Source organism: Akebia trifoliata, chromosome 11 (assembly GCF_017979445.1).
Source record: "Akebia trifoliata isolate Shusen 1 chromosome 11, ASM1797944v1, whole genome shotgun sequence".
Lineage (NCBI taxonomy): Eukaryota > Viridiplantae > Streptophyta > Magnoliopsida > Ranunculales > Lardizabalaceae > Akebia > Akebia trifoliata.
Window position 1 is genome coordinate 31962989 of NC_141385.1, and position 19799 is coordinate 31982787.

At 35.1% G+C, this 19799-nt stretch overlaps 1 protein-coding gene across 1 annotated transcript; it reads left to right on the forward strand.

The window, feature by feature from the left end:
* Positions 1-425: 425 nt before the first annotated feature.
* LOC147391291 (serine hydroxymethyltransferase 3, chloroplastic-like) lies at positions 426-16832 on the forward strand. The gene is given in 9 exon segments (XM_086458123.1): positions 426-644; positions 768-885; positions 997-1109; positions 1232-1354; positions 11702-11806; positions 11951-12023; positions 12026-12108; positions 16063-16135; positions 16259-16832. Coding segments are annotated over 9 exon segments (1167 nt in total). The 5' UTR covers positions 426-440; the 3' UTR covers positions 16534-16832.
* Positions 16833-19799: the final 2967 nt, after the last annotated feature.

Genomic DNA, 19799 nt, shown 5'->3' on the forward strand with positions numbered 1-19799 from the left:
ACGTCTTGTCTCGTTCATGGACGAGTCCGAGTTGTCTCGGACAAGTTAAGTCATCTTGGACAAGATAAACCATTTAACTCGTTTTACAGTTATTTATTCATATGTTTTATATAAAATAATTATAATTTTTTTTTATGAAATAGATTAGATTAGAAGATGGTTATTAATAAAATCATATTTTATTTTTGTAATAAATGTTAAATTAAATTTTTTTTTTAATAATTAAAATATACAAAATCCCAATTGATTTGGATGAGTTTCACTGACTTGGCTGAGATTTTCAAAATATCGTCTGAGTCATCTCGTTTGTCTTGCGTGATTTTGCACATTTGATATGCTTTGTCTATCCATCTCGTTCTTGGATTATAATGAGCCCGAGTCATCTCGGTCTCGGACGAGATTTAAAACCATGCATATGCTATTTTACTTATTCTATTTCCATGCTTAATCAATTTTATTTGTGGCTCAGGTACTATGGGGGGAACGAGCACATTGATGAACTAGAGACACTCTGTCAAGAAAGAGCTTTGGCTGCATTTCACTTAGATGGAAAGAAGTGGGGTGTCAATGTTCAACCTTTGTCTGGGTCTCCTGCTAATTTTGAGGTTTACACTGCACTTCTTAGGCCACATGATCGAATCATGGTAAGTGGACTACATCTCTTTCTATTTACTTTTCATTATCAATGATTTTTTCTTCTAGTGTATGAAACAGTTCTTTTCAGTCATTGGTGCCGTACTATTTTTTTATATATATGATTGAGTTAGGGTTTGGACCTTCCACATGGAGGGCATTTGTCGCATGGATTCATGACTCCTAAAAGACGGGTATCAGGCACTTCAATTTATTTCGAATCTATGCCTTATCGGCTTGATGAATCTACAGGTGCTATAATTCTTTCTTTAATGCTGTTTAATGTAAATTAGGTTATTTGTTTAAGTTGTTTGCCATTAGTCTTTGTTTTAATCTGAAGTTTGTTACTAAATTTTCATACAGGCCTTATTGATTATGAAATGCTTGAGAAAACAGCTACTTTGTTTCGACCAAAGATCATTGTTGTTGGTGCTAGTGCGTATCCTCGGGATTTTGATTATCCTCGTGTGAGAAAGGTATGTGCCTTATGTGTCTCTACCTGCTAGACCGTGGCACTTGTTAGTAGCAAGATTTCATTGTTTATCTTTATTCTTTTATATAAACTTCTAATCAAATTTCATTTGCTATGCTTTGGAAGATAGCGGATGCTGTTGGTGCATTCCTCATGATGGATATGGCTCACATAAGCGGGCTTGTTGCTGCTTCTGTAGTTGCTAATCCATTTGAGTATTGTGATGTTGTAACTACAACTACGCACAAGGTATTGAGTGAGACTTTTAGAAAGTTATACAAGATATGTCTGTATGCAAATGTTGCCTTTCATTTTTGTAGTCTAACATACACATTTATGAAAGATAAACGGTGACTTGGAAGAAGTTATTATCTTTTCTTGCTTTTGTCACTCATAAACTATGTATGACTAATCTAAAATACTCTCAATATTAAAAAATAAACCATAGATGTCACATTACGAATATTGGATTACATCATCTATGCATACATAGATTATTTCAAAATACAAAAGTTTATAACTTTGCGATCTAGGAGGAATGGTGGTAGGAAAACATCATTGGGTGAGTTGGAGTAAGTTATGCTTACCTAGGAGGAATGGGGGTTTGGGTTTTCGAAATTTTGGTTACATGAATTGGCTTTGTTGGGGAAGTGGCTTTGGAGGTTTGGGGAGGAGGGAGAGTCTTTGGAGAAAAGTAATTGTGGACAAATATGGGGTGAATGAGAATGGTTGGGAGAGTGGTCCGGCTAAAAGGGCGGCAGGATATGGGGTGTGGAAAGGTATGCTTAAAAAATTTCCGCAATTGAAGAAAAAAGTGAAAAGTAAGGTAGGGAGGGGGAGTAAGGTGAGATTTTGGGAGGATTGGTGGTGTGGTAACGGTCCGCTTAATGACTACTTTCTGTATCTTTTTGCCCTGTCATTGAAAAAGAATCAATTTATCTTGTGTTTTAAAAGTTTTGATAATGGGGTGAGTAACTGGGATTTTGGGTTCAGAAGATCTTTTATGGACTGGGAGGTGGATAATCTTGGGAAGCTTACTTCTTTGTTGGAGAGTAGTAGCATGGAGAGCTTCTCGAAAGATTAGAGAGTGTGGGGAGGTACTAGGGATGGGAAATTTACGGTGAAGTCTTTGTATGAGGGTGTCGCTCCTAGTACAGTTACGTCTTTTCCCTGCTCTTTTGTTGGGGGTGGTAAGGTTCCTTCGAAGCTTTCCACTTTTTCATGGTTGGTGGCTTTAGGAAGACCGCTACGATGGACCAATTGATTAAAATGGGTTTTATTTCGCCGAATCAGTGTTGTATGTGTAGTTCTTAGGCGGAAACGGTGGACCATTTACTCGTTCACTGTCAGGTGGCTCACCACATTTGATCGCATTTCTTATCTTTGTTTGGTATCATGAGTTGTTTTCCCAGATCAGTTCAGTTCAGTTGGTGTTAGAGTCTTGGTTGTCCTGGGGAGGATCTTTCTTGTCTTCTAAACGGATTCTTTGGTTCTGTGTTCCTTAAGCAGTTTGTTGGGGAATTTGGAAACATTGCAATCAGTACATTTCGAGGGGAAAAAGGCTATGATAGATGGATTAATTCTTTTTATTTTGGAGCTCTTGTTCTCTTGGAGTAAACTTTATAAGGAATTTAAGGGGGTCTTCTTTGAAGATTTTGTTGTGAGATGGGATAGGGTCTGTTCGTTGTTGTAAGAGTTTTTTGTTTTTTGCTTTTTGCTTTTTACTGTTGTTTGCTTTTCCTTTTTTTCTTGTCTTTCTTTTTTTGGGTTGGTCATCTTGACCCCCCTCGCTTTCTGTCTCTTAATAAAATTATCTTCATCGATAAAAAAAGAAAAAACTTTGTGATCTATATTTAGTGCCAAGAGTTTGTCTCAAACAAGTTCGTAGTTCTATAATCTCAGAATCACGAGTCTTACTCATTCCTAAGTCAGAACTGTGGAAGCACAATTCTAGAGCCAAGCACTTCAAATACACTATGGAAAAGAAAGGGAGATAACTGATCCCCTTGCTTTAACCCTTTAGAACTTCTAAAACACCCAATTGGACAATCGAATGCTGAGAAAGAAGCCAATGAAACACATTAAATTTTTTTTTTTTTTTTATAGTTAACAGAGGGTATCCCACATCCGTTTTGAGATATGGATTAATTCTTATTGTTTCCTATAGTTGCGTGCCCCAAATGCCATTCTGCTTAACATGTACATAAAGAAATTCCAAGATCCATGATCATAGGACTTTTCCAAATCAACTTTACAGCACTCTCTGAACTTTCTATGTGCACTTCGAATCTATACATTCGTTGGCTACGTAAGAGTGGAACGGTGAGAGTTTCTTATGGTTGTGGTGTTTGGAAATGTATTCAAGGGATGCTTCCATTTTTAGAAGGTAATACTTTTTTTACAGTTGGGAATGTGGTGCGGAAATGAAAGTTTCAAAGTTCGTTTTCCGGGTTTGTTCTTTGAATAAAGGGAGGGGTGTGGTTGACTTTTTGGAACTCTCTTTTGGAGGGCCATTATGAGATTTGGGTTTTAGAAGATTGATTAATGACCTGGAGATAGAAGATGTATCCGGGCTTCTGAGAACTCTTGAAACCTTTGTAGGTAATTTTGGAGGTGACGATGTTCGTGTTTAGAGGTGAGAAAAAGGGGGTGCTATCTCTGTTAGATCTCTATACCTTAATTTATTAAATCCATTGGGGACTTTTCCTTTTGAAGGCGTGTGGGGTTCATGGAAAGTTTTTAACCGTGGACAATCTCATGAAAAAAGGGATTATTTCGGTAAATTTTAGTAGCCTATATAAGTTGAATGGGGAATCTATGAACCATATTCTACTTCATTTTGAGTACGCTTTCGGGGTTTGGTCCCACTTCTTTTTCTTATTTTGATTGTTGGGGTGCATGCCTTGGTCTATTGGGATTGTTTTCATGGGTTGGTCTCATCGGGGAGTGGGTTTTGTAGCGTTTAAGAGAAGTTGTGGTCCATTTTTCCCTATGCCATTTGTTGGGGCTTGTGGCGTGAAAGAAATGGAAGGATTTTCAAAAATAAGGAGCATGAAATTCACAAGGTGATCATTGAAATTTTAGGCCTTTTGTTACATTGGAGCTCAATGTTCATTGAAGTGAGAGATTTATTTTGAAGACCTTTTGGGGAGGTGGGATTGGGTTTGTAATCTTATGAGTAGCTCGTAATTGTGTTTGTGTTTGTTTTGTTTTTGTTTTTGTTTCTTGTTGGCTTTGATACTTTGTACTCTCTTTGGGGTTTTAGGTCACCTCAATTGCCCTCATTAATAAATTTCTTTTTAATCATAAAAAAAAACATTCGTTGGCTATGATGACACTATCTAGGATCTGTTTACCTTTCACAAATGCTCCTTGCTCAGGTCTAATATTACCATCCATAACCGATTTAAGATGCATTGCAAACATTTTTGAAATTATCTTATATGTTTCCCCCACCTGATCGATTGGGTGAAGATCGAAGATACCCTCAATTCCTAGATGCTTCAGGATCAAAGCATGAAGGTACTATTTGAGCAATGATCCAAGTAGCTCCTTTCTTGAAACTCTATTACAACCAACATAAGATCCTCCTTAATTGTCCCCCAATAACTTTTGAAAAAAGTCATAAAAAAATCGTCAGGGCCAGAAGCTTCATCTCCACTCATAGAGCAAATTGACTGATACACTTCTTGCTCCTCAAATGGTCTTTCAAGCCATTGTTGATGATCCTCAGAAATTCTATTGAACTCCAAGTTATTTAACCGGGGTCTCGCAACGCATTTTTCAATGTATTGGCTCACATTGTGTGTGACCATCCCTTCTTTGATATCTCGCCCTTTTCCAACTTAACCCCATTCACTTGAATCTTGGAGATCTAATTATTTCTTTTGTGACAATTTGCTGTCCAATGAAAGAATTTCATATATATATATATATATATATTTTTTGATAAGTATAAATTTATTAAGAAAAGAAGAATAAAAGGAGAGGCTGAGGTAGTCCCTTACAAGACAAACAAAAAACAAGAAAAAAACCATCAACAAACAAAACAAACCCGCCTAATTATTAGTGTTTCGTATTATTGACTTCTGTTTCCAACTTATTTTGTCCATAATTGACAACTTTTCGAACTTACCTTTTAACATTCGTTTGACGAATTCCTCTTTCTTAATGAGGCCATTGTCTTCCTCCTTGTCCATGCCTGCAAGTTCTTTTGGATTTTTTTTTTTCCTTTCCTCATCCACTCTACCGAATGCATCCTTGTTCCATGTCCTCAACTTCTCCTTCAAAGCCTTGATCTTATTCTTGAATTGGTAGCTTGAAGTACCTTGAAAGAAGGGATTGCTTCATTTGTTAATTAGGTCCCAAAAATTCGGGTTATACAACCACATATTTTCAAACTGGAAAGGGTATTGGGCGCCTACTAACATACCTTGCTTCTAGAGAAATTGGAACGTGGTTAGATAATGGGTTAGCATCAGACATTTGTTGGACATCTTCTTCCTAGGAACTAGATTTGAGAAATGTATTTCATCTATACATGATAGGATTTACCTAGTCGTTTTAGCATGTGAAACTTTCCCCTAATAGAATGTCTACTAACTCGTTATGGCTAATGAACTTTCCAAAATGACGTATATGTCTAGATAATCCTACATCTCCCCTTCTTTCATATGAGGATCGAATACCATCGAAATCTCCTCCCAAGCACCAAGGCCTTCCCCAATATATGCTCACATCATCCAGTTTATCCCAAAATTGGGTTTGCTTACATTCCATACATAACTCATAAACACCGGTAAAGATCCACCGCTAAACATCTTCCCTTTGACACCTACATTAAATAGAAACTGAAAATCCACCGACTAAATGGTCAAGGAATTTTATTGAGTTTTTATTCTACATCACTACTACCCCTCAATTAACGGTAAGGTACACCAATCTTTATCCTTCGACTTAATCCTCAAAATTTTCCAATTTTATTCTTGAAGTACCATAATTTTTCGTTTCCAAATCTGGATCATGGACTTGACAAATATTCTCTTTGCCTTATCCCCCAATCCCCGTACTTGCAAGAGATTATCTTAGTCTTCGTTGGTAACCATATTCAAATGCCCTTTTTACTTGATCCCCCAAATTTTATTTGAAACTCATCTAAATCTCCCCCCAATCTTTGAACCTCTACGATTAGCGGGGTTTGTGCTTCTCACCCTTTCCCACTACTTCAACACTCCCCTTGCTGTCCTTTCCTATTGGTCTCTCCCCTCCCTCAAGCTTCCTTACCGGTTTTTCCACCCTAGGAAATTGAGGTTGACAAAGAACCCTCAAGTACTTATTTTCAAACACATGACTTCCATTCAATTTTGAGTCAACACACATTGGATAAATCCTGGAGTAAGAAAATTGCATAACTTATCACTCCTACTTCCCATAGCAACTGTGAAAAAGACTGAAGCCTCCCTTTTTTCCTCAGAAAATGACAAACCAACGTACGCTTCTACATTTAGAATATTGTCCATAAGCCTCTTATAAATTTCCTGAACCCTTTCTTTATCATTAGAGGATTTCTTGCAATTATGATTTTGATTCGACCAAATCTCGTGTGCCAACCCTTCTGTACTGGATTTGAAATTTAAAATTTCAAAATTCTCTTAAATTCTACCCAAGGATTTTGATGCGACCAGGTCTCTTATGATAATTTCCGGCTCAACTACCTCCCACCCCAAAGCAACAACTGCACATGTAATTGCTTACTTTCTAATGAACATGTTGGAGATTTGTCCTTATGATTCTTGATTCCTCTTTCAGTTCCAAAGGTAAAATTTGACAAACGAGATGATCGAAACACCCCTGAAACCTGGACATCAACCTTTTGAAGAAATTGTCCATGAACTTCAACCCATCTTGGGCAATTCTAAAGCATTAGAGGATGCCATTATCTAGTTTGGGGCATTGATATCGAGTAGGCCTTCCAGATTTTTTCCAATTGACACAAAAGTGGATGGATTCAAAGATGAAAAAGAAGACCTGAGAGCTTAATCTGTGAAAATGATTGAAAGTAGCCTTGGCTTAATCTCTTGCCTGAGGCAAACCAGGGCTTAAATTGAAACCAATGATCATGAACTTTAAACTTGCCTAGATCTCGGAAAAATTTGAACATAGGTTTCGACTTTGGCCACAAAAACGATCTGATAGGGGGACATCGGACTAACGTGACTGCACTCCTCATTAAGTAGCAATTTTGATGCAGGATTCTGAGTGGAGACAAGAAAATAAGAGGAGTTTAGGATTTTGGGTAAGGATAAAGGATTTGAGATTGGGTTTACGATTAGGGTTAGGATAAGTAAACTCAAAAAGTAAAATATTTTTTTTCTTCTTGTAATTACGACAATTTCAGTAGGATAGATAAAAGGGGTTAAATACTGATTAAAGGTTAAGAGAAAGGATAAAGGATAAATGATTATGAATTGAAGTTTGTAGGTTTCAAGAATTAAGAAAATCAAGAACGAAGGATCAAAAGAAAATCAAGCAAATGATTCTTGATGGATTCAAGAATTCAAGATTTCAAGAATCTCTCCAAGGGAGGTAAGGTAACATTGATCAAAAAAACGTCGTCTAGCATTCCTATCTATTTTCTTTCCCTTTTCTCTATGCCAAAATCCGTAGAGAGTAGGATAGAAAGACTCATAAAAGACTTTTTGTGGAATGATAAGCATGGAGGTAGGAAATACCATTTGGTTAAATGGAAGTTGATTTGCACCCTAAAGAGGAATGACGGTTTTGGGATTAGAGAACTGAGGTTAATTAATAGAGCCCTTCTAGGCAAGTGGTTATGGAGGTTTGGAGAAAAAGGGGATAACTTGTGGAGGAAGGTGATTTGCGGTAAGTACGGGGAAATGAGGCTTGGGTGGTATAGTAGGGAAGCTAGAGGGACTTTCGGTTGTAGTGTATGGAAGGGGATTCTTAAGGTAGCTAGCGATTTTGAGTGAGAGATCAGTTTTAGAATGGGCATAGGGAAGAGAGTGGGGTTTTGGGAAGATAGGTGGTGTGGGATTTCGATGCTTTTAACTCAATAGCCATCTTTGTATGCTTATTCTTTGTATAGAAACTGCTTGATAAAGCATTATTCGATTCGTAACAAGAACACCTTTTCTTGGGACTTGGGATTTAGAAGGAATTTCAATGATTGAGAGATAACCAAGGTAACATCTCTTCTAAATCTCTTGAATGAAATTCAAAGTAGAGAGAATGACAAAGATATGTGGGAATGGGTCAAGACTAAGGACAGGAGATTCATTGTGCGTTCTTTCTATAAAGCCTTGAGTCTTAGTTCATAGACTATTTTTCCTACATCTCTTATCTGGTCATCTCTTGTTCTCTCTAAGGTATCCTTCTTCGTTTGGCTTGCCTCCTAGGGAGGATTTTTACTTTGGACAATCTGATATCTCGTGGGTGGATCACTCCAAATTTTTGTCCCCTTTATATGAATGATGGCGAATCTGTGGACCACACTCTTCTCCATTGTTCTTTTTCTAGTACTATTTGGAGTTCGTTTCTTTCTTTGTTTCATATGTTTTGGGTTTTCCCCAAAAAATTTCCCTTGATGCTTGAAGGGTGGGCTTACAACATCTTCTCTAATAGAAAAAGACATCTTTGGGTTATTGTTCTAGCGGCCATTGCTTGGGGCCTTTGGAAAGAGAGAAACAACAGGGTGTTTCAAGGCAAGGAGAGGAAATCGCATACGGCGTACATGGAGATTTTAGGGCTGCTATGTTTTTGGGCTAAGTTAAGCCAGGATTTCGCTAAGATCTCTATCGAAGACTTCGTTTTTAGATGGGATAGCTTGTGTAACTAGTAGTCTTTTCTTTGTTTTTGTTGTATTGCTTTTCTGCTTGGGGGCTTTCTTGGCCTCCATTGTTTCGTTTATCTCCTTTTGGTATTTAAATAATCTTATACTTATAAAAAAAAAAGGATTTCAAGAAAATCAAGAAAAATAAAAGAATAAAAAAAGAAAAATAAAGATTAGAAAAATAAAGATATTGGACTCACTCCAAAATGCCCTCACACCACACCCATTGTTGGGAAGATCAAGCTCAAGCTTTCTTTTTATTCATCATTCTTCATCATTGTTTATTAATAAAAAAACCCTAATACGATCTATATAAAGAAAATAAATTAAGAATCCTAGTTAAACTAAAATATCAAATAAATAAACCTAATTTTCGTAACTTTCTCTCCTGATTTTCAAACTCTAATAAACTTAAATAAAAGACAAAATAAAGTTATTAAACTGTCCCTAAATATTATACTAAGACCATGGGCAAATAAAACATTAAAATAAGTCCCCAAAATATAAAATTAAAGTCCTTAATCAGAAAACTAAATAAATAACTAATCTAAAATGATCCCAAATGATAAAACGATAAATCTTGACCCAAATAAATGAAAACCTAAATAATTATAAATTTTCCATCGGAACCCTTGATCGTTGACTTGATTTGTGTTCCGTATTATTCTCCTCTGGTTGGAGAAAACTTGTCATCGAGTTTTAAAGTGCTTGAGAATGATCATGACAATTTGTGGCATCTCTTTTGACTAAGATTCGTCCTCGTGTCTTGATGTTGTGTTTAACCATTAACTTCAAATTGCAATCTTTTATCTTGACAAAGTCTCCATTGTACCCGTTTGAGATGATTAGTTCGGTTTGTAGTGATGGAAAAATTGCATCATGAACAAAAACTATAGATGGTTCCAAAAGATCTTCCTTAGGCTCTTTTGACGTATTTTCCACCTCATGATCTTGTTTTTGCACTGATTCTAGAGTTGTAAGCACACCATCTTCTCTAGCTAATGTTTGATCTGTCTTTTCTTCAATCTGCTCAGGAGTTGATTTCCATGGACATACCTAGAGTAAATATTTTCTAGCTTAAGTAACACGTAAAATATTTTGCTTCGCTTCAAATGTAGCTTATATATGTGATCCGACTTCGACCCAACACTATGACAATCTTTTAGAGGAACCATCTGACACTTAACACTATGGATAAAATTTCCTTGATGGAATTGAACGACAGTCATAATCACGATAACCACAATAAATCTTATTTTTAACATTCTACAGAATCTTCTCCAAAAAACTTGTGGCAATCAAGTTGTTCTCATATTCATCACTGCATAATACCCTGAATGATATTCTAGAAGGTAAAACAAATCTAGTTTTGACTTTCAATACTATTTCTATCTATTCTAGGTTTAGTTCTGATACCAAATTTGAAGCAGGACGATGAGGGGAGATAACAAAATATAAGGTTTAGAGAATTTTGGTTGGGGATTGGGTTAAGGATTTAGGTTAGGATAGGGTAAACCCAAAAGTAAAATAATTTTTTTTCTTGTAATTATGACGACATTTTCAGTAGGATAGATGAAAATGGTTAAAGGTTAAGGTTTATAGGGTAAGGATTAAAGGTTGCGGAAATATGAAAAATATTACTGAAATAAGGGTTAAAGAAAGTGGGGAAGGATTAAGGGTTGAGGTTTGTAGGTTTCAAGAATTAAGAACGGAATTTCAAAAATCAAGAACAAGAAACTAAAAGAAAATCAAGAAAAAAACAAAAGAATAGAAAAGAAAAATAAAGATTAGAAGAAAAAAAGAGAGAGAAAGGGATAGAAAGATAGAACCTTGGAATCACACCAAGGGTTTCTTAGAATCACACTAAGAATGACGGAGAACTCACTTCACTTATGAAAGAAACTCATTCATTATTCATCAAAACCTTCGTTCCTTAAAAAAAATCCTAATACAATCTAGATAAAGAAAATAAATCAAAAATCCTAGTCAAACTAAATACTAAATAAATAAACATAATTTTCGTAACTTTCTCTCTCCTATTTTTCAAGTCCTAATAAGCTTAAATAAAAGATAAACTAAAGTTACTAAACTCTCTCCTAAATATTATACTAAGACCATGGGCCAATAAAACATGAAAATAAGCCCCCAAAACATAAAATTAAAGCGTCGTAAAACAAAAAACTAAATAAATAATTAATCTAAAATAATTCCAAACCATAAATCTAGACCCAAATAAGTGAAAATTTAAATAATTACCAATTTTCCATCAGAACCCTTGACACTTGACTTGGTTTGCGTTCCGTATTAATTTTTATGGTTATAAATACATCTTTCTAGATCGCAGCAAACTTCGATGCTTCGGCAATAATTGCCCTTCTCCTTTTACCACTCTGGTTTCAAGATTTCCGTATGACCTCCATTTACCATTGTTAATGGAGCTTTTCTTCCCTTTGCCTTTGGAATTCATCATTTTCTTCAAAGCAGCAGCTTAGCATTAATTTGAAAAGGAAGATCATCTTCAATCAGGGTACACTTTTTTTTAGCTTCATATTCAACCTCTAAACATCAAAACCTCAATCACAAAGTAGATTTTGGCAAGAGCTTGAGGATGCTGGATTGTTATGGATTTTAAAGCTTGTACTTGTATTTTTTTTTTTTTTTTTGTGGACAATCTTTTATTTTCCTCGTCTTTGCTTTTCTATACTTTCATATAAAGACTGATAAATCAAGGCTTTGCTGTTTTCCAGTCTTTACGAGGTCCAAGAGGTGGCATGATCTTCTTCAAGAAAGATCCTATTCTGGGGGTGGATTTGGAATCTTCTATTAACAATGCTGTTTTCCCAGGTTTACAAGTTAGTTCAAGCATTCACTTTTCTTCGACATTCTTACATTGGAATTAAATTCTACTTATGTGGATTCCATGTTCAGCTTCTTTATTTGTTAATGAATCTCTAAAAGGAAAGTGAAAAAAAAAAAGCAACGGTTTTTCTGTACAGGGAGGTCCTCATAACCATACAATTGGGGGGCTGGCAGTTTGTTTAAAGCATGCGCAGTCCGCAGAGTTTAAGGCTTGGCACGATTGATCGAATTGGGGTACAAACTTGTTTCTGGTGGGAGTAATAATCACCTTGTTTTGGTGGATCTAAGGCCTTTGGTGAGTTACTTCCGCACTTGACATAAAGGGTCAAATTTTCTTCTATATTCTACTAGCAGTAAACTGATCTTTCGACTTCAGTTGCTTAGACTAAGCATTTGTTCCATAGTTCTAACACTCCATAATTTTTCATGGGCTTCTTCACTAATTGGATACCCTAAAAGTTAAAGAGAGCTACTACTAGTACCCCAACATTTACTTATTACACCCAAATTTCTTAAATTATTTATCACCCCCCAATTAAAGATTAAAACGCATAAAAGATTAGCGAGGTTAGGTTCAAATTATAATCTCAACAATTCAAAACATTGTATCACGTTCAAATAACTTCAATTGTTGTAATAATTATGATTAGGCTCACATAAAATCTTAAACCCAAAAAATAGAAATCTTGCAAAGAAAATGAGAGCTTCTACTAGCACCCAAACTTTTACTTATTTTCAGCCATTCACTTATTTTCTTTATTTTTAATTGAGGTGTAATAAGTAAAAGTTGTGATGCCAATAGCAGCTCTCATATTAAATGAGATTAATAACAATATGTTATCCTGAGAATGATCCAATCCAACCATATTCGAGTTATATCACATCCCACTTCACAAAAGAGTCCTTGTTGTGACCCACATAATCATCATCATCATCGAAGGCTTATTAGAAAAAATTAAGGTGGTTGTATGACACTTTTTCCTTTCTTTAATTCTAAATATGAGCTTGGGTCCAATTTGCTCGTGCCCAGACTGGTCAAAATGACCATGCAGTTAGAATAATTAACGTAGAATGCAAATCAAATCAACGATTAAGGGTTCAGATGATTTTTTTTTTAACTATTTAGGTTTTCATTTATTTGGGTCTAAATTTATCGTTTTATCATTTGAGATTATTTTAGACTAGTTATTTATTTAATTTTCGATTTTAGGACTTTAATTTTATGTTTTTGGGGCTTATTTTAATGTTTTATTGACACATGGTCTTAATATAATATTTAAGGCAGTTTTGTAACCTTAGTTTGTCATTTGTTTAACTTTATTAGGATTGGAAAATTAGGAGAGAGAAAGTTATGAAATTAGGTTATTTATTTGGTATTTTAGTTTGATTAGGATTCTTCGCTTTATTTTCTTTATATATAGATTGTGTTAGGGCTTTAAAAAAAAAACAACGAAAAGTTCAATGAATAAAGAATGAGTTTCTTTCATGGAGTGAAGTGAGTTCTTCATCATTCTTGGTGTGATTCTAAAAAATCCTTTGGTGTGATTCTAAGGTTCTATCTTTATATCTTTTTTTTTTTTTCTTTTTTTTTTCTAATCTTTATTTTCTTATTATTATTTTCTCTTAAATTTCTTGATTCTTGAATTCTTGGTCTTAATTTTGATTCTTGAAACTCGTTTTATTCCACCATTAATAATTTTCCATTTTCTTTAATCCTTATTTCATTAATATCTTTTTCAATTTTTTAACCCTTAATCCTTTCCTTACCTTACAAATCCTAAACCATTTTAATTGGGATTGTCGTTATACTTGCAAAAGGTCATAATTAAATTACCTTATCCTACCAAAATCCTCAACCCAATCCTAGACCAAAATCGTTAACCTTTGTTTTCCTCTTCTTTCCTTATCATTCTACATTAGATTTGGTATCAGATCTAAACTTGGAATAGATAGAGATGGTTTTGGAACTGTAAACCAGATTTGTTTTACTCTTTGGAAAGTCATTTAGGGTATTGTGTAGCATTAAATATGAGAAAATTTTGATTTTTCTACAAATTTTTCTGAGAAGATTTTACAGAATGTTGAAGATTAGACTTATTGTCGATATCGTGATTACGGTTTCGTTGTTTAGTTCCATCAGGGAAGGTTGATTCATGGTGTTGAGTACAAGGTGGTTCTTTTTAAAGATTGCCATATTGTGTTGGGTTGAGATTGGATCTCACATGTACAAGTTACGTTTGATGTGGAACGAAATATTTTATGTGTTACTTCAGATAGACAATATCTACTCGATATGTTCATGAAAATCAACTCCTGTGGTATCATCAGTTCAAGAGTAGATTGAAGAAAAGACAAATCAAATATTAGCTTTTGAAGATGGTGTGTCTACAACTCGAGAATCAATGCGGGAACAAAATCATGAAGTGGAAAATACGTCAAAAAAGTCTAAGGAAGATCTTTTAGAGACATCTATAGTTTTTGTTCATGATGCACCTGTTCCATCAGTACCTCAAATTGACTTAATCATCTGAGACGGGTATAATGAAGACTTTGCCAAGATAGAATATTACAATTTGAAGTTAATAGTTCAACACAAGATTGAGACATGAGGACGAATCTTCGTCAAAAGGGATAAACCAAAAATTGTCATGATCATTCTCAAGCACTTTAAAATTCGAGGATGAGCTTTCTCTAATTAGAAGTGAATAATGCAGGATGTAAATCAAGTCAACAGTCAAGGGTTCAGACGAAAAATTTGTAACTATTTAGGTTTTCACTTATTTGGGTCTAGATTTATTGTTTTTTCATTCGAGATTATTTTAGATTAGTTATTTATTTAATTTTCGATTTTAGGGCTTTAATTATATATTTTTTGGACTTATTTTAATGTTTTATTGGCACATGGTCTTAATACAATATTTAGGGCTGTTTAGTAACTTTAGTTTGTCTTTTGTTTAAGTTTATTAGGGTTGGAAAATTAAGAGAGAAAGTTACGAAATTAGGTTATTTATTTATTATTTTAGTTTGATTTGGATTCTTTACTTTATTTTCTTTATATATAGATTGTATTAGGGTTTTTTTTTAAAAAAAAAAAAAAAACGAACATTCGACCATTCTTAGTGTGATTCCAAGAAATCTTTTGGTGTGATTCCAAGGTTCTATCTTTATATCTCATCTTTTTATTATTTTCTCTTACCTTTCTTAATTCTTGAAACTTGAATCTCATTTTATTCTACCCTTATTATTTTTCTATTTTCTTCAATCCTTATTTCATTTATCTCTTTTCCAAATCTTTGGCGCTTAATCCTTTCCTTACCCTACAAACCTTTAACCATTTTATTTGGGATTGTGGTCATACTTGCAAAAAGTCATAATTAAATTACCCTATCCTACCCAAATTCTTAACCCAATCTTAAATCAAATTCCTTAACCTTTGTTTTCCTCTTCTTCCCTTACCGTCCCACATCAATAATTCTTTCGGTTATAATTTTCACTCGACTATAGTTTGAAATCTAGGTGCGCTAGCAAGTTTTTATAAGGAGAGAGGGAGTTATAGTTAAAACCTGTGTTATCGGTTCACAGATGTAGTGTTGTACGGTGAACCGGTACAAACCAAACCAATTCGAGGTTCGGCTCAAATGGGTTCTTCAAAAACAGCTAACCCGCTACTTATTAAAAAAAAACAGCTAACCTACTTGTTTTGTTGAACTTTAGTGATGGCCCCACGCTTTGGACAATATGATAAATAACCTTGTTTTAGAAAATCCGAAAGAGTTGTGCTGGAGTGGCCTCAAGCTTAGACCTCACATTTTACACCCTGACGTGAAAATGGATAGGAACCATACATGCTTTTTCACTCATATCTCGAGGAAAGCATATATGGTTCCCATACACCTTCATGTGAAGGTGTGCGATGTGAGGTCCATTCTTGTGGTCACTTCAGCATTATTCAATCTGAAATTTGGTCAATATTAAAGTTACCCATTTGTTTTCAAACTAATGATATGCCCCCTTGACCCAAGTCTTCTATGAGATTAACATAAATGAGTTAAATATCCTCTATGAACTTCCTTCCCGAATGATGTTTGTTCAAGAATGGAGAACCTCGAACTGTGAACTTGAATTCGAACTGAGTGCACCACCGAACAAGGTAAAATAGGTTAAAACTATGATGATTCGACTGATCTCAACATTTTCCTTGTGTCATTGATTTTGTTGATACCCATTGCTTTTTTTTAACCTATGAAAGGGAATTGATGGTGCTCGAGCTGAGAAAATTCTGGACATGGCTTCCATCACTCTCAACAAGAATTCTGTTCCTGGTTAGTGTATGCTTTTTTTTTTCCTTCTTGCTAGGCAGTACCTGGTAATTGTATTCCCTTGTGATCTTTTCATTATTACGTCTCTCCATTTATCTTATATTTAATAATTTTGTATCAACAAAGGCGACAAGAGTGCACTAGTCCCAGGGGGCATTCGCATTGGAACACCCGCTATGACTACTAGGGGTTTTACCGAGAAGGAATTCAAGGCTACTGCAGACTTCATTCATGAGGGAGTGCAGATTACCCTCGAAGCAAAACGATCTGTTAAAGGTTCGAAGCTTCAGGACTTCATTAAGTTTATAGGATCTCCGGAGTTCTCTCTGAAGGATCGTGTTGTAGATCTACAGGGGAGAGTTGAAGCTCTGACCACCCAGTTTCCTTTGCCTGGACTATAAATGGTTTTGTTGAATATTGGTGTTGATCCTCTCTTTTGACAGTAAAATATTGGTTGTGTTATTTTATGTTGTGTGTTAGAATGTAAGGTAGACTTGGATATCTCAAAGAAATGAGCAGTTGTCATAGTTTTGGTAACAATTGTTTGTTGTACTGCGCTATGGCTTCAGCCCAGCAGGATCTTTGCACTCCAGAGTTTCTTTTTGTAGGATGGTCTACTCGTGTTGGGTTGATCTGTCACTAAACTTCAGTTATTGTTAGTAATTAACGGAAAAAAAAAATCAGTATGGAATTAATGCAAGTACAATTTGCAATATTGTATGTAACAGTTTAAAATTTTGGCCGAAAGATGGGGAATGGTATTTTTATTCACAAATTTGTGTATATCTATATAATAAAATACAATGGTGGATCACACTTCTCTTTTCACCCTATATAAAGAGGGGTTGAACTTTTAATTTTATTTTCTTTCTTGTTACTTTTGAAGTACCCTGCAACTTTATTGTATTTGCTCTTATTAATACTCCTTTAACTTAATTAATTTTCCATTACTACCCTTTTTAATATTACCCCATCAAATTTATTGTTTTCCTCCCCCTTAATCGTAGGATCCGAATTCGTATTTGAATAATCGGATTGTGAGTAGTCATGTGAAACAGTGTAATAAGGTGTTTTGTGACATCAAAGTACATTTTTATGGAGATTAGGATAGACTATCTTAGGAAAGATGTGATTTGATAAGATCATCTAGATTTAATTTCGCTATAGGTTTTTTATTGTCTATTTAAAATCTTGTAGAGCTCTTGCAATCTCAATCAGAGAAATTGATAAATTGATATGACATAATTTCTCTTCATAGTATCAGAGCTTAGTCTCTGTTGAGAGAGATTTTTTAGCCCACCTTCTGTCATGGACGGTAGCAACACTGCCGGTGGACATCCACTCTTTTATCATTTATTGAGGCATTTCATCAAACACCTTCTGGTTTATCATTCATTAAACAACATTGTGCCTTGTAAAGATAATTCCTGAACTTTATCTTGCTAGGTAGTTGATGCACCCATTATCATCATTTAAGTCGTAGATAATACTTTAATGATCACGCTTGGAATGTTTATTTTCCAGGCGTGATCGTTGACTGCACCTCTCGTATTTCATCAACCACTTGATGCACAAATCCCAATCATCATTTACCACTCTGAACGATAGTAGTCAACCAACCAACATGTTGTCGTTCTCATGGTTGCTTCATCATCAACACGGCCACCATTCAATAAAAAAAAGTATCATGTGAAGATTGGAATTATGGCAGCCTGGTCAGACTGCATCTAGTTGATTTTGGTGTTTCTTTTAGCAAATCTCAACATCTCTGCATATCTGCTCGAGTTTCCATTAGGCACTGCTTCTGAAGGTTGAGATCATTCCGAACTAAATTCATGGAGTTCATCTATAATTCTCAAACGAATCCAATTCCATGTTGTTTGATGTTCCTGAATGGATTCACAGTGTTACCCTCAAGGTTAAGACTTAAAACTTTCCACTCCATCAACACCTAGGCATTTTTGGAGCAATTGTTTGAGTATTGGAGTCAACCCCACGTCCAGGGTTCGAGTCTTGGAGAGGCGATTATGAAAAAAAAAAGGGCTCCTCTAAAGTATGAGACATGAAAGGGGTTCTGAAAAAAAAGGGAAAAAGGAACTCCTCTATAATATGGGATATAGAAGGGTTTTGAATAAAAAAGAGTAAAGAAAAGGAGGCTTGCCATAGTATGAGATATGGAAGGGTTCTGCTATAGTAGGCCACTGTGATTAGTCTGGAAAGGCTAGCAATAAAGTGGGCTAACGAGGGCGTCGTCCTTGAAGCATGGGGGTATGTTACAATACTTAAGGTTAAGACTAAAACTTTCCATTTCATCAACACCTAGGTATTTTCAGAGCATTGGTTTGGGTCTTAACATGCAATTCCACGCCCTGCAAATCATCCATTATAAAACAGCATCACTGATCTAATCTGCTTCCCATCACAATCTACACCATTTTTCCCAATTCCCAACACCATTCTTCATCACAAAACCATTCTATTTTGTGCAAGCTTGTGACTCAATATGGGTGACTTGGAGACTTCTCTCATGCTGGGTACCCTTTGGTTGATTAAGAGAGACGCGTCTGGAGTCACTCATCAAGGGAGATGATAGGGTGTTAGACTTTTCCTTAAGCCATGTGACTCCAAACACAAGGCATGCCTCTGTAAGATCCCAAACCCATTTCTACACCCTATTGCTTACAATTAAACTTGCTGAAATAGAATCTTTCAAGGCCTGCTTCAACCTAATTTGATAGCCCAAGATCCATTTTGTGCTTAAAAAAAATGCTTAAGAGTTTGAAATTGCCCAAAGCTCCCCTAATACAAAAGATCCCCTGAATCTTTTATGATCATTCTCATTATAGTCTATACAGACTCATTTTCAATTTTAAGACCCAATAAAAGTCATTGCCAATGATCAAGCCCATGAAGCCGACATTGAGCTCATTTTTCAGAGGCCACATTTTCAGATTAAAATCCAACAGGTTTCAATCTTGCATAAACTGATCATGACCCAATCGAGGCTCATTTGGGTTTGACTGGTTAGCTCCTCATCTTTTGCACATTTGGATTTGGATACATCATTTTTTCTTCGACAAGTTGTCAAAACAAGTTGAGCATATTTCAACAACATCATTTCATCAACTCAAATTAGTAATGGAGGTTCTTCTTTGACAATCCATCTCTTTGAAGTTATTGATTTTTCAACAAAAATTGATCCTTGATCACCAATAGTTTGGGGGAGGGTGTTAGAGTATTGATGTGAAGCAGTGTAAAAAAGTGTATTGCGACACACCAAATCACATTCCTTTGGAAATTACGATAAATCTTATCTTCAGAAAGATTTGATTTGATAAGATCATCTCGATTTAATTTCTGTTTAGTATTCTCTACTAGGACTATATAAAGCCTTTTAGAGCTCTTGTAATCTCAATAAGAGAAATTAATAGAATATCATTTCTCCACATATATTATCCGAAAATTTTGGATTTAGATTTGAATAACTTTTCATATTTGAATTATTTCAGAATACGGATTTGAAAATCAACTGGCCTAAAATAAATAACTGAAGGGAAACATAACTCAAAACCTTACGCTAATAGAAATTAAATAAATATGCAACCATAATCATTATCACTGGATATCCGTTTACCAATCTACACACACAGCATATCAATGTAAAATG